This window comes from Lepisma saccharinum, chromosome 10 (assembly GCF_977018435.1).
Source record: "Lepisma saccharinum chromosome 10, izLepSacc3.1, whole genome shotgun sequence".
Classification (NCBI taxonomy): domain Eukaryota; kingdom Metazoa; phylum Arthropoda; class Insecta; order Zygentoma; family Lepismatidae; genus Lepisma; species Lepisma saccharinum.
Window position 1 is genome coordinate 46,328,535 of NC_139238.1, and position 16,566 is coordinate 46,345,100.

The 16,566-nt window shown below is 39.3% G+C and overlaps 2 protein-coding genes across 7 annotated transcripts in view; both read right to left on the minus strand.

Moving 5' to 3' along the window:
- The window catches only part of Rim (Rab3 interacting molecule), a 500,966-nt gene that overhangs the window by 218,447 nt on the left and 265,953 nt on the right, over window positions 1-16,566 (minus strand). For all 6 annotated transcript variants that reach the window (XM_083129798.1, XM_083129801.1, XM_083129799.1 and 3 more), the window contains exon 3: window positions 15,610-16,471. In XM_083129798.1, coding sequence (XP_082985924.1) covers window positions 15,610-16,471 — 862 coding nt within the window. The remainder of the gene's footprint in view (window positions 1-15,609; window positions 16,472-16,566) is intronic.
- Window positions 1-16,566, minus strand: part of botv (exostosin like glycosyltransferase 3) — a 607,246-nt gene that overhangs the window by 166,837 nt on the left and 423,843 nt on the right. The gene's annotated exons all lie outside the window — the stretch shown is intronic.

A 16,566-nucleotide genomic window follows, 5' to 3' on the forward strand; every position in this document is an offset into this window, starting at 1 on the left:
CCCAATCATATAAATTTCGCTCTGCAGCTCTGATAGAATAGATCTTTAAATTAATGTGTTTAAAATACATATGGGTTAATGTAGTCGTGTAGCACTCGCTTAGAGTCCAAAGGTCGCATATTCGAAACGGTACGAAGGAAATAATACGTCGCCTGAAAACGAAGAAAGAGTTATTCTCTTAAAAGAGTTTACGCAAAGAAACAATAGGTGCTGCTTCCAATGTGTCGCATTAATAAAATAGAAGGGCAATCTCTTAAAATAGAACGTTCTATAGACTAGACATTAGAAGCATTTTATAAAAATAGATCATTTGAAAACGAAATAATATTTCTCTTAAAATATGTTCCTCGAAGATGAGGCTGTTTTAATATGACATCTTAGTAGGATTCCCTTAAAATAGATAACCTGCAGAGATAACTGTTCTATTAAAATAGTTATTTGACTAAACTAAGAAGTATTGTATTGAATCATCTGAGGACTACACTAGAGAATAATGATATTGAAATAGGTTATTGGAAGGCGAGGTAACCTGAAAATCTGTAGAGTGAAGAAAAGACACATACAGGAAGTAAGTTAACAGAAATAGTTACACCAATCCTACAGCCTACAAGTTCAAGATAATGTCTTGTTATCGAGAATGCAGAAATTGATACCCCGAATAACTCCTGTGACTACAACATTTACTTTGACACGTAATACATCTATCCACAAGGTCTATACAAATTTAAAAATGGTTATCTACGACGCTTTCACTACAAAGAGAAGAGATGATCGATATTAATAAGGATAGAAACGAGTGTTTAAGGGTTACGTTTTGTTTCCGTGCTGACTTTCCTGGCAGAATTCTGAATGAGATTGTTAGTAGGGTGATTCACGAGTAGCGAGGCTGCGTTGAAACAAATGGTTGCCAGTGCTAAATATATTTTCGTCCTACATCCCCAGCCTCGCCCATTGATGAAACTTTGGCTATGCGAGAGAGAGAAAGATGATGTTAAGGCTCTTTTCTGAAACGGTGAGGCACGGTCAGACATCGCCTTGCCGTTGCTGGACTTGCGTCTGAGGAGAGCTTAAGTCAGTATTGGACACCCACCCGGTCGCTTCTACTTACAAGTTGGGTCGTTGCCCATAACAGAAGATCCCCTTGGAGTGTGGCATCGAGACTGCTCCCGTAGCCCCAGCAGACAGCCAGACGTGCGGCCGAGGCTCGAACCACAGACACTGTAATATCCAGTCCCAGTTGGGAGAACCTGTGCGAACACGTATCGTCCACAACAAAACACAGAGCTAGACTGGGGCAACCCACAATTCAGAGACTTGGAGAGGAGGAGGGGGGGAAATCACGTGACAAATTCGCCAGAGTCCTCTATGAGTGGTTTCGCTCCCTTTCTCCGCTTCGATATTCTGAACTAACCCTCTTTTTCCCTCCCTCCCTCCGTCGTTTTTTTTTCATGCCCGCTCGCTGACGTCATGCCGACGTCAGGCTCTCGAATCCCGCGAGTGGGCGGAGCGATCCGCGAGTCACATGACTCCGGGAATCGATTTCCCGGGAACCCTCGTGACGTCACGAAGCTGCGAGAGGGGAGGTAAAGCATTCCCCGACCGCCCTACACGGACCAGGATTATTGCGGATGTAGTTGCCATTTGCTCTAAAAACAACCAAGCTCAGACGAAAAAATAAACATCAGTGGTTGAAAATAAAAAAAATAGCATATTTTTTCTCACAGTTCTTATAATTGGGACGCCAATAGCACGTTTAATATTAGTAGTACTCAAATCAGAAAAAACATATTACGCAATGTCCTTAAAATAAGTAGTCCTGGGTTCGAATCGCGAATAAAGTACTGCTGTTCTCTTCTTATTGTTATATTAGCCTATGAATACTCATCGTTGTGACTAACCTACAGCGACGTAAATTAACATTGGTGACCACACGAATAATTTTTATGCTATTATACGATCCTGTATAAATCAGACTTCAGCATAGAAATGTACACAAGCAGTCCTCAGATCGAATCAAGGCAAAGGTTTGACTTCTTATGACCATTCTGTTATCATCGTCGTTATTATATTTTACGTGATTCGTCAGTTCTATAAATATTGGTAACATTTCCGATAACATATGCTCGCCCAAATTACCGTAGTTTCTTCAGTTATCGTCCTAGAGAAATTTCGCTACCACTGGCAACGCTGAATTTCTTTAGTTACCTGGTCAGGCAGAGAAACGAATTCATCCTGCCGATGCGACAATACGCAAGAACATGCAGTTAATTGGGTTGCAGCGCTTCCAGGCGCTGACCTACCTACGGACGGAATGGCACAGCTGAGCGGGGTTGGCAAAATATAGACACAAATCGTTGAAAGGCTATGAGTTCGGAAAACGAAAGAGAGAAAACTGGATATGGAATTTCCTACGGATCACGCACTGCTAGAAGTATGGCGGGTGGTCAGTTACGCTCATGGTGTAATGCCATTGATTGTTGCACTCTCATGCGGAACAGACAATAATTCCTACCTGTAGTTCGAAACAGGGTTCCCTCATTACGCAATTTTTCATCTCCGCATCTCTTGTCTTTTCTAAACTTACAAACTGCTTATCAGCGACTTTTGCAGAATGATCTCAGTTATTTATACAAAATTGTGAATGGCAAAATCCGCTGCAACACACTCCTTGAGGACCTATGCGCACAACTCGCAACACAAGATTATTTTATACAAAGAAACCTAGACTACAAATTCAAAAAAAGATCCCTCTTTTACAGACTTGCCACACAATACAATGACCTCCCATCAAAGATCGATATATTTTCCTCCGAGTTTGCCATTCGGTCTTCTATTAGAAGAAATGTTTGTAAATATTATCAAATAGTGCCATCTTTTGCTTATTTTTTTCTCAATTTGCTATTCTCTTTGTGTTATTTTGTTACTTTTAATTATTATTTTTTAATATATTTTTGCTTATTATTATTATTATTATTATTACATTTTCATTGTTGACAATTTCAGTGTAAAATGCCCACCTGTGCTGTATCTGGAATTTTCTCAATAAGTAAATAAATAAAAGCGACAAGGAAGCTATGCCAATGAAGGCTAAGGAAGCGCTGGCGACTGGAAGCGCAGTCAACATGAATTTTAGCAAAGTTGACCTGTGTTAGCGCAGCACACTAGCAGTCATGTGTATGACTGTAGTTTTATCAGGGTCAGCATCTTCTACACCGTGTTTTCATGCCGGCCTCCGTGGCGTAGTGGTTATCACAGCGCGCTACGACGCCAAGGATCCCGGGTCCGAATCCCTGCCTGGGCATGTGTGTTCTTTGTGAGTGTCCCTTCATCAATTTCATCATGTCATCACTCAACTTCATCTTTGCGATTAACCAAAAGTGGCAGAAAAGCGAAGTAATATAAACAAAATCAATTAATCAAAACAATCTGTATTTTCGATGCAATGGCGTGGTTAAGTAACGATTAAGTTAAAGAACGTACACAAGTGATGGTCCGGACTCGAACCCACACCTTCGATGTGGTTAACTAACACCAGGACCAATAACGAAATAGAAAAGAGCACTCGAAACTGAGTCTAGTCCTGATTTGATCACGTGGCCAAAATGAACACTGTGCCAAACCTTTCGCGACAGTGAAAGTGCTTCCAACTCCGGAAACGAACTCAGGACGTTCTCTGTCACAAACATCATTGTCCATTCTTGGTCAGCCAGAACGCTGCATCATATCACTTCAGGAAATAGAGAAATCGTTTGCAAGCCTTCTTTTCAAACAATGGGAAATCTAACTAGACAAAACTTTATTATGTAAGAAGATTACACTTGGTATCGCAGTGTTACGTAAGGCATTCTCAAGTGTGGATAACCCCTCATTTACTTCGCATTTTTCTAATTACATTTTTGTTGTTTTATGTCACAATTGTGCCTCTTTTAGCTAATGGTGAACGATGATGCGTGATGATTAGATTTAATGATCACGGGACATTTAAAGAGAACTCACATTCCCAGGTCGTGACTCGAACCGTGAAACATCGCTGGCGAGATTATTTACTTGTAAAAGGTTACATTGTACGTTTTGCGAAACTAATTCATTCGTTTTTACGCATATTATTTATCGCCACTGTCCATCATCAAAATTTGTTAAGAAATTATAATTCTAGATATCAACAACAAACATTGCCAATTACAATTATTGGATTACAATCAACAACTTTTGAATTCATATAATACAGATATTGAATGCGATGAAAGATGAATATGCAATCTACTATTTTGAGAAGCAATCGTGGTAAATCATTAAATAAATAAAGCTAAACGTAAGCACGCTATTCACATTTCGATTCATTTCAACGCTCTACTGTCACCGAGTTGGAATTCAGATAGGCCTATAAAACACTTGTTGGCGTTCAGGAGTTTTCGTGTGATGTACGTTAGAGACACTTACAAATGTGGACAAAACTACATTATCGGGCGTGACTTTTTCCAATGAAAGGTTTTTAAGGAAAATTCTCTGTAAATTGACGTATATGTGGAGCATTAATTGGACTAAAGTGTTAAATTATAGATATCACTATTAGCTGATTAACCGGCGTTGCCCGGGTATTTATTTATCCCAATCTTGTATTAGACAGGAAAATAATGAATTCTAACTATAGTGTATAATGTAACTAATTTTAAATGTGATCGTGAATGTTTCCAATTAGCTTAGTGACTCCGAAAACTAATGAAGGTCATTCGTTGCATTTTATTTTTCACCCATTCTCACCCCCCATGCCGATAGGTGATGAACTTGGAGTTGAACCGCATTGGGAGTGTCACGAAAACTATGGATTCCATTCGCAACACAGCCTGAATGTTAGACAACCCGAAAAATACTATCGTTGTGCGGATTGCATAGAGTCACGGATGTCTGTTTGTGCGGAATTTAATATCGGTGGTTCTCGATTATTTTTACATGTCACCCCTTCCCACTCCCACACATAGGGATGACAGGGAGTGTCTTACACCCACAGCATTTCTTTCCAGGTTGCAAGTGATACGCGTACCAAGTTTGCTTGAAATCGCTCCAGGCGTTCGAGAGTTTTTGCTGAACAAACAAACACCCACATACACACATTTACACACATACATCCATTTTTATATATAGAGAGATTATTCTTCAGAAAGTGAAAGTCCTCTATAATTGTGAACGTTGAATATATAGTTGTAGCTTCCAGCGATACATTCAGAAATAACGTCCATTTTCCTCCTAATCCTGCCTTACTTGAAGTTGTTATGTAAGGTTTTTTGAAACTGGTGCCTCAATATTACATTTGTTTATCTGGAGTAAAGGAAACTTTTTGAAACACCAAATTATTGAAAATGAACATTACGTTACATAAGAATACACATATGGAGTGACGTAGTAAGTTCATACAGGTAAATTCAAATGTGACAATTTAACTGTTTTGGGTTCATATTGTTCTTATTTATTAACGCCTATCTGTCTATTGAGGCAAATCGAGGGGACGAGTATAATTAGAATAAATTGACGAGGGTGATAAGGGAGACGGGAAATCTAAGTATCCGTTCTCATAACTGAAAAGTTCAGTTTCGAGACGGTGAGTGGACCACTCATTGTTCTCGGACAACGAAATGGTAAGCGCTTAGTTTACTGTCAGGTTATAAAAAACCTAACTCTTTCGTATTTACATAATTGTTTAGTCAATTGCTAGAAACTTGTTATAACTGGCTTAATATCAGTTTTTTTGAGAAAGGCACATGTGTAATGTGTCAAAACTCTAAGTAATTACAAAGCACAATTTTATTGACGTGTTATTGATATTATCTGAATAACATTTAACTCAACACTGTGATAAAATAAGATTTTGAACGTTCTTGCACTTCCAAGCTTTTGTTATTATTATTATATACACGATGTTTTTGTTACGTACTGGTGTTTATAATTAACTCAAAGCAGGGGCGTTGTAGTAAGAATTGAATTTTGAGAGCATCTTGACGTTTTTCTTTATATCTCTTCGGGGAAAATTTTACAGAAGTTGCCAAGTTCACGTGAATTATACATATGCTATATGGCCTATACAATAGAAACACATTCAAGTCCAAAACTGAAAATCTGAATATACTATTCTTCGTGAGTCATTTATTTGTTTTAGTGGTGGTTTGATTTATTATTAATACAACGACTTAAATTAATAAAAATGCCCAGCTAGAGCTAGTGTAGTAATATAAACAGAGATAGCATTATGAAATTAGTATATTGCGTAGAAATTTAAGTGAAAAAAAGGCTCGAACTCGGGTCATAGTTCTACCAGCTGAGCTACCGAGTCAGTCCTCGTTTCGAGTGTTTTCTTTATTTCCCGACTGTTTTACCTGTGTGGAACTATCCCTTTCAGTCATACAGCAACGTGTTACAAGCAACAGATCCCGTTTCAACATCACCGGCAGAGACTAGAGCTACACACGCGCAAGTTCATTTAAAACAAAACCAACTCCACTGAACACTCTATTTTCTTATTTTCTGTTATGCTACGATACAATCTTGTTCTCGCCACTCCAATTTTCCAGCTTAAAACCGGAGAGTAATTTCCTGACAATAACTTGACATTTCAAGAGAAAAAAATAGATAACCGCCACAATTCTACAAATTCAAGGAAGATGGAGAGAATTGCAAACATTTTCTCCCTTAGAACCATTATGTCCCGTTATTTCACCTGATGCAAATGATGTGTATCTGTTATCATCTCCCGAAAATAAAATAATACATAACATTTCCAAAATATTTGTGTGTATAATAGATGAAAGAAAATAGTTATATAGGGAAAGTGATACTTAAACTCAGGTTTTTAACTTTATCATGGAAAACTTTTAAACGAAGCATTTAACTGCAACTTAAAATATATGAGACTCTGCCTCGATTTCCGGTATGATTACAGAATAAAGATTGTATTTTTTTAAAATATATATATATATAGCCGCGGTGGCTCAGTCGGTAACGCGTCTGACTACCATGCTCAAGGTCCCGGGTTCGATCCCCGGCCGGTTGAAATCCGGGAACTTTTCTAACGGTGGAAGCGGCCCCGGCGCCCACCCAGCGTCGAATAACATGGGTACCTGGGGGAAACCCTGGGGGGGTAAAAGCGGTCAGGGGCGTGATGCTGATCACATCACCCCCACTCACGACCGGATCAAGAAAGTGTGGGGCGTTACCCCCACACCCCCTATGCGCCTTCATGGCGTGGTGCTATGCACAGGGGAACACTTTACCTTTATATATATATATATAGCTATATATACATATATATACAGGGTTACTTCAAACTCGACGTATTCCTTTGAAGGCATGATAGTACAGCGAATTTGCAACAAATTGAACGCTAAAGTACCTTATACCAAAGGGGTCCATTTTCGAGATATTTTACATTTATTGATTTTGTTGAAAAATTCCCGATTTCCAGGTTCGAAATCAAAATAAAAAGAAACTGGTGATCGAATTCAACTTGTTTTAATTTGTATGTCATGCCAACACGTTGAGATGTTTTATGAACAGTAAAACAATAAAAAGCACCGAACATTTTCAAAGAGCAGGTCAAAACTTACTCGATGTTTACATTTTCAATGAAGTTGCTTACCATAAAAACAGCAAATACCTCAAGATATCAATAAGACACTAAGCGTACAAACTACTAGAACAACTTCCTTGTTTATCAGCTGTCCGACGACGTATTATAATGTTCACAAAAAATTTAAAAATCTGGGAAAAAGTTTAATAACAACGGCACAGGTAGAGCCCGACTATGAAGTGGAAATTGAAAGAAAGTTTCTACGTATGTAAGAATGGATTTAGTTCACAAGTCTTTCTCAAAATGTTCTCCTTTATATCGAATACACGCCCGAACCCGATCCCTTACTTCTGTTTTAGTTACTCTTGAAGTGAAAGAGCGTCGCATTTTTTCAGTCGCATCGACGATTCTTTGTTTGGGACTTTCCACGGAAGGAACTGGTGTTGCTTAACTAAGGCCTTCATGTGCCCCCACACATCAAAATCGACAGCATACGTCGGGACACCTTGCAGGCCACGGGATTGGCCCTACTCTACCGATCCAACTCCTTGGAAAAGTTGCGTTTAGACTCTGTCGTGTGCCCCAGGTATTGAAATGATTCGTGCTCTCACCTTTTCTGCGAGCGGTCCCGGGTTCGATTCTCGGTTGGAGTATCCAAAATTTCGTTGATGAACCAGCATCGTGTGGAAAATTGAGGAGCTACTTGAAAAGAAGTAGCGGACACCGATCTCGAAATCCAGAAAACAGAGGCGATGGGATTCGATGCGCTGGCCACACTTCACCCAATGAAATAAAACGCTTGTCATGCGCAGACGCTCAGAGCGCTAATGTGCCTGTAGAGGTAAGTCTGTAGCTTCGCGACAGACAAAAATATTCTAATTGGATAATAAATTTGCATAAATATTAACACCATCTCAATAAAACTCTCGGTGTGGATCGAATGAAGATATTTCGAACGTACGAGTGCCCTACTAGGAGGGTACCTAAACATCGAACCGTAAAGGAGGTCCAATGGCACCTGATTTGATTTTAATTTCAAACAACTTTACATAAATAATATATTTTTGCTTCATGGGCACACAAATACTATTTTACTGTTTCGATGAGTCTTCAGCATTCTAATAAGCTAATTCTTTCAAAATAGAGAAGACATTAGGGTGAGTAGAATGCTTGTTTTGCTTGGTTTGCAAGTCCACTTTATACACAGAATAGCTAATCAGGACTGGACGTACAGTTTAAAGTGGAATCACAACCACCACGTGCCTCCACTTGGTATCGAAACAGGAGTTCCTTCATTACAAGGCTGCGACGCAACCACTACGCTGAAGGGAGGCCCTGGTGCTTCAAGGGTAGGCATTTTAACTACTCGATTGGCGTTTCGGCGGGAAATAGCAGATGTGGTAGGGTTCTTGTGGCATGAATGCGCGAACACACATCTGCGTAGGCGTATTACAGAGAAGGAATTTCTATATAAAGAGCATGTTCAGGAACCCGTCAAGTCCATAGTGTAATAGCACAGATAGTAGTAATTTACCGCCTTCAAGTATTTTCGTGGGCGTTAACGTTAATTAAAAATACATATAAATCTTGCCACCTTAGCCACGAGCTGGACACGGGTACCGCAACCACAACAATCCAATGACGCTGCGTATTATTTCCCCCTTTCCCCACTTCCCCCACTCTGGACTCTCGAATAATCAGTCTTATTATGCGACACGAAACAAACATGGCCCTCGTTTGTTACCAAAGAAATGTCTGTACGAGCGTTGCTTAACCTGTGGTTCGCGGACCCTCATGGGGTCATCTGAGGCTTGCAGAAATGTTACGAGCTTTTCAAGGAAAAATAAAGCCAACCCCCGTTGCGGAGTGGTTATCACAGCTCGCAACAATGTTTGAGGTCCCGGGTTCGAATCCCGACCTGGTCATGGGTGTTATTTGTTAGTGTCCCTTCCTTCATCAATTTCATCATATCATTACTCATCCTCGTCTTCGCAATTAGCTAAAAGTGGCAGAAAAGCGAATTAAAATAAGCCAAATCATTCAATGAAGAAACACACTGTCAATTGTCAAACAGGTTTAAAAATTAAATATCTTCCATGTTTACAAAATGTAAAAAACGTAACATTGTTAAGCCTTGTTTCCATGCTCAATAACACACTAAAAATGAGTGTAAATATTTTGTATCGTTTCTGTTAATATTTTATATTGTTTATATATGCAATATTAATATGAAATATTATGTTAATATTCACTGCTCGATATTATTGTTATTGTCAAAATAACAGTATGCGTATTATTATAAATTGTATTGTTTAATTTAATATCTTTCACGTGTAACCTTATAACAAATGCACGTTCTGACTTCAAATATGGAGTTGAGTATTTAGGTACACAGAAATCAATCTGACTGAATGGAGATCCGTGGTAAATGGATCCGATGGTCTGTACTAAAAATCTCACTTCTTTTCGGCCTTTGCGGGAACACTGGCTACCCTGTCACATGTCGAAGTACACCTACGTAGCAACCAATAGTCCCATACATTAATTTGCAACTGTTCAGTTGTGTGTAGAGAAAAGTGAAGCTTCAAAAAATATTCTTGCTATTATTATCTTGTTATTATTAATCAGTAATATAGGTTAGAGGTAGCATCCGGTGTAGAAAATGTCTTTACGTATCAATAGATGGAAGCATTGTCAAGGTAACGAACATATTCATTCACTAGAACCTAACCTAACCAAATGAAAGAGCAATCAATGAAAACACAGTGTTGTGCACGTTTTGTTGGATAAAGAACTTAATATAAAATATACTCACAAAAAACATTACTGGACATATTTGGGAATATTAGTAATGTGAGGCTATTGATACTTGTGCACAGAAAATTACCGAAGGACGCTTAAGAGGCACAATTATTGCGTAGATATGTAACCTAATCTCTTAGTCGAAAGTAAGTGACACAGATAAAGACATAATACCAATATGTTACTGGTTTTGAGTTTTCAGTAACGCAATGGAACAAATATTATGGTGTGGATTAAATAAATGTATTTTACAACTTTTTACGTACTTTAATAAAGTCATTTGTAACCAGTTTGCTGAATACGCATCGAATGCATGAGTTTGTGTGGGAGTGGTGTGAGGGGTATTAACGTGCAATACGAGAAAACATTAATAGAACTGTGACATCGACCTAAATAGCTTTTAACACTTAAGACATCAAAAGTGAAGATTTATTATCTGCATCTGGGGGAATATTACCCTCTCCCTTTCGTATATTATCAAAATTTGTCTTTAAGTTCACTTTATACTCCGATGCCTTACCATACAGTTTAAAGTGGTATCTGAGGATCTGTGAAATGTGATACCACGGAGAGTCGAAGGCTAGACCTCACGATTACAAGGCGACAATCACCGCACCATGAGAATGCTTAAATGAAGCCCTTGTTTATCTAACATAATAATATTGTAATTAAGAAAGACTGGCGCTTTTGCCCAGAGGAAATCACATTGTAGAATGTAATGTTTATGAGTCCACGCCACCATGATATATATGGCGCCAAGTATGGGCTAGAAACTTTTTCATATGAAACATCAGGGCGAGTATTTAAGATGACATGGGCGTTAACACTTGGGTTGGTAGTAATCAAGTTGTTGATTAGTACGATCCTAAGTGGTAAATTCCCATGTAATTATAAATACCGACTGACATGTTTATATAAATCAATACATACAAAAAGTTCTTAAAACTCATGACACGTACTATAAAGCTGAACAGAACAGAAAATAAAGAATGATCCTATGACACAATGGCTAAAATTTAGGGTTAACTGTAGTTAACATACAAGAAACAAATAAAGCAATAATGAAGAACGCAAGACTTGCAACAATGTAGATTCAAAGAGAATACGAAACAGAATTACACGTATTATGGACATTGACAAGAAAGAAAGGAGAGTAGGGTGCAAAACTGAAATCACTCGGAGGCGAGTCTCATTCTCTCATGATGAGAAATCCACGCTTTATCATCCTTACATTTCTAGGTTTCTCCATGCTTCATCCACCTGTGTCATCTTATGTGTATATGCATGTGTATGTATGCGCACGCACTATTTTGATGGATTTAGAAAAATAAGAAAATGTTCATTTAACCGAAACTCTAATGCAAAGTTGCAAAGTGCTATATTCGTTCTTGCGGACGAAGTTGGATCACCATTTCTTCATTACGAACGCGTAACCCATAAGTCAAGCCAACGGCCATTTGCATTTTCTGCTTCAGAATCTTGGCACTTAACTTGCCCTCGTGAACATCAGACTCCAGATTTTCCAGAAATATTATTTCCATTGTGCTGGAATCTTCATGACTCAACAGCGGATATTCTTGCCTTGTTTTGTGCAAGAGATATTCACTGCAACCAAGTCAATAGACTCGCTGCAGAACATTTCACGCATCTTGTCATCGAGCCAAAGGACTTTCGTAGAAGCGTGTAATGGTGTTACGAAGAAAAACGAAGCTAGTGTCGCAGAATTCTAAATGTAATATCTTTACTGTTATACTGAAGAGGGTACCAAAGATTCGGATGGTGTGAGTGGTTCCAAGATCGATCATTGGTGTTGATCAAGAACCGTGATGACAATTGGAGTTCTTGTGCGTTCCTGTCTATAAATTTAGATAAGATCAGGTCCAAATGTGAGCCAGGCAAAAGTCTTTTGGCGGACCTTTCAATCCAAGTACGTTTACATTAGTGTTACATGAAGTAAAAAAATGTTACGTACTTAGTAATGTCACTCAACATCTGAACTAAAGGGGCCATAGATGGAATAAACAATATTAATGCTAACTAATTAGAATAGTTAAAGCGAAATCCAAGAGGGGAGAGTGTAGAATATTTAGAATAGAGATGTTCTAAAAAATATTTGTACACGCTTTAAGTGAGTGGGCATATAGTTCAGGCAATGTGTGCATACTACATGTTCATCATGTGATGTATATACATATTTAATACGTTACATTTTTATCAACATTTAAGTTATACCTGTATAAATGTTTGGCCGCACATATAAACCCCATATCAACAACACGACCAGCAAGTCGACTAAGAAGCATCACATAATCCGAGTGGTCTCAAACACATGTTCACATATTTCAAGAACAAAAACACGTAGATTTTTATCGTAGTAATATCTTCATTTTATGTGTATATTTTCTTTTTTCTGGCATGCGCCATTGCTCATCACTATCGTATATCCAAACATAAAATTTTGCCTATCTCAGTGTGTTTACTTAACATTTTTAAAGTTTTATGTTGCCAACTCATATTGTCAATATATGCCAAACTAATACTATTACGTTCATCACCTGTAAATTTGGAAGTTCGAACAACCATCATAGCCGCTGGCTCAAGGGATACATTTTCAACGAACACTGTTTGGGAATATGTTACATACAAGGTACAAAGGAAAGGTATGTTGAAGTTTACACATACATGTGTGTGGTATTCGAAAGCGAACACACTTTGATAGTGGCTGTACAAATCTACGTTATTGGTTGGTTGGTTAGAGATACCATATTTTGGAAGGTGTCGTTTATTTCGAACCTAGCAGCAAAAGTTGTATGCTTTCAACTGTGTTCAAATACAATCAAGCATAATTAATCAAAGTACGTTAGCTTGCCAACTTAAGTAGGATGGCCAGAAAATACGTTAACTATCCAAATACTACCACCAACGTTTCCTTACTGTTACTAAGTGAGGAAAGAAAAATGTTAAATCTTTGTGATAAGTTTGTAAATCCTGGAACAACGAGTTATATACATACAAGATGTTCCAAAAATGAGCTAGTGTTTTAATAAATATATCTCAAATATTGCACTTTGTTCCTAGTGTTATTCCGATGAAACAATATGAATTTAGTTTTACTAAACAGATCCTCCAAGACTTAGAAATATCAACGTGTGTAGATCTTTTTTCTGAAATCCCCATGTACTCTCTTCAAATCGACGCTGATTGTGAAATTTGAAAATTTGAATCTGGAATAACACTTACGTCAAATACACGTACAAAATTGTGTACTTATATACTAGATAACGAATGGCAGGAAATGTTATTATATCCTAATAATCATATAGAAATAATCGAGAGAGAGTTCGAAAAAGATAATAATATATTCAGATATGGGACATCTGTTTGAATCTTATCCAACATCACTAATTCCAACATGATTCAACCAGGATACAGCTTCATTTGTAAAGAATCATCCAGACTACTGTTTGAATTGAGCTGTTCCCACATAGACCATATATGTATATTTCATTCCGATATGAATCATACAGAATACCGTTTATGTTCAATAATTTAATACAAGCCATGCATTTAGTATGTTCCCTTTAAATATGTATAGTTCATAATAATTAGGCTGAGCAATTGGAATATAGTCCATGACAAAAGTAGTTTCAATTAGATATATAAAACAATATTATATAATCCATCATATGATGATTTGGATTTACAGAGTGTCCACAAAATACTTAACACTTTGAATAATCATACTTGTGTATACGACATGTATGAATAATTTTCATGTTGAACAAGTCCTCACAGATGAGTTTTAAGGATAGCAGGGTAGCAAGTGTTGCCAAACAGTTGTATCACTAGTAAACAGGGCCTCCCCGATGGTGCAGTGGTAGCGTCGCCGCCTTGTAATCAAGGGGTCCCGGGTTCGGTACCCGGTGGAGGCACAAGTGGTTCGGATCCCACTTTAAACTGTAGGTCCAGTCCCGATTAGCCTTACTGTGCATAAAGTGGACTTAAAGCACCAACTCAACTCAACTCAACTCAACACTAGTAAACACTAAAACCAAGATGGAGTATACAACTGAATGCAACTGACATAAATGGGCCTGGCTTCAATATTCATCAAAATAATTTCCCTTTGATCCATTTATTGGGATATTTGAAGTATCATTAGAGAAATAAAGACTATTGACATAGTCTTTGCAAAACTGATGATGTGGAAAGAACATTCAAACCTGTGTAGAATTCTTAACCGAACTGTAGAAATAATTTGAGTAGTTTCTGCGAATGTTGGAAGTTGGCGGTAGTTGCTGATGGATCTTGTGGAAAGTATTTCGCATGAGCACACCAGACAAAAAAATAGTTTCCATTGGTATAGAGTGTCTAATGTCGAATTACTCCTCCCCTTAGCCAAATGTCAGCAGCAATTGGAATTTTTATGGACTTCACAAGTTGTTCGTGTGACATCAGTCTGAAGTCACACACATCACCTGGCTTCGAAATTAGGTGAGATTGGTCGGATGTCTGCGTTCACGTTTCACTCTTTTATCCAAGTATTTGAACAGATTTAAGATTTAATTTAGAATTTAAAGCAGGAGTCTTCGCTGGCCAGCCAAGGTGTGAGAGGATCTCGGAGTGTACTGATCTCAGATATATACAAAATGTGGGATGCTGAAAAAAAAGGAACCCTTTATCATTCAGAATACCAGTTTATCCCTGTTAGTTCAAGTTCGAAGCAACCTTAAGCAAAGACCCCTTTCTCGTTGATGGATTTAACTTTTGTCTGGTGTGCTGATCAAGTACCAAAGTCTGAGGGACTGTTAAACATTAAGATTATTCATGTATGTCATGTCTTAGAATAAATACAGTGCGTTCGTTTTGGCTCTGGACCGAGATAGCGCGTGACATGGCGCAGATGCCGGCACTTTCGTCCCGTAACGACTCGCTAATTTACACACATATGTTTAGCATGTAGAGTACTAACTTGTGTTATAAGAGTTGTTCAAAGTTGTTCACGCGCTATCTCGGCCCAGAGCCAAAACGAACGCACCGCATTATGATTTGAAAACGTTGTGGCGTTTGTGAAGACTATATAGTGGGTACCTACAGGATAACATCTGACCTTCCTTATTTTGCTTGTGGAGTATAAAAGTTTTGTGATGTGTTGGGGGGAAAAGTTGTTGCATACATTGGGGCGACGATGCAGTTCCGTCCTCGCCTGCAGTCGGAGGGGTTGATTGATGGAAAAGGAAAGGACTTACCCTTTTCGCTGACGCTCCCACTCTCAGCCTCTTGCTCTTCGCAGCTAGTGCATTCCGGGGTGGATCTCACCTCGTCATCCGAGCTGGAGAAGGATCTCTGCCGGGGCTTCTTTCCTCTTTTGTGCTTGTGGGGCTTCGGAGGCGACGGCCGGGTCCTCTCGGACTGGTCCGAACTCAGGGAGTCGTTCCTCAGCCCCATGTCGGCCTTCCGTCCGACCGCCGCCGGGTCAAGATGGTTCCTCCTGAACTCCTGCTCGTACCTGCCCCGTCCACTCCCACCAACACTCACACCACCACTAACACCACTCACACTTCCGCCGTGGCCGACGCTGGGAAGGCGGGATCTCGGTCTGTCGTCCTCGTATCTCCCTTCGTACTCGCGGCCCGTGGGCCGATCTAGTTCCCGGTAATCTAGTTCGCGGTAGTCTAGTTCGCGCCGGTACCCGTCCGGTTCTCGTCGAGTCCTCGAAGGGTCGCGTGATCTGGGAGACCTATCCTCTATCGACATCGGCTCCCCGCCCGCCGACAGTCTACGAGGCCCGGGGACGACGGATCTGCCTCGCTCGCCCTCCAGCTCCTGCGAGTACTGGCGCCTCAACTCGCGGCCCTGGGCACTCACTGTCCTCTGCAAGGGTCTGTTATCTTTATCTAAACTTGACGATCCTCGCTCGAGCTTTGGCCTCTTGTCACCCGTCGGTGTTAGATCCGTTTTTATCGAGGCGGATTCACTACCCGAACCTAAGTCCGCCTCCATCTTCTTCAAGATGGCGTCTTGAGGTCCACTCATCCCGCTATGCATCCACTGGCCAGTCTTAATGAGGAGCTCTTGTTTCTTCCGACAAAGGATACATACCCAGATTGCCTGCGAAAGAAAGAAAGCAATTAAATTTTGATTTCCTATATGCAACATAAATCATCTACGCTAGCATATATTAATATATTATGGTAACACATGTA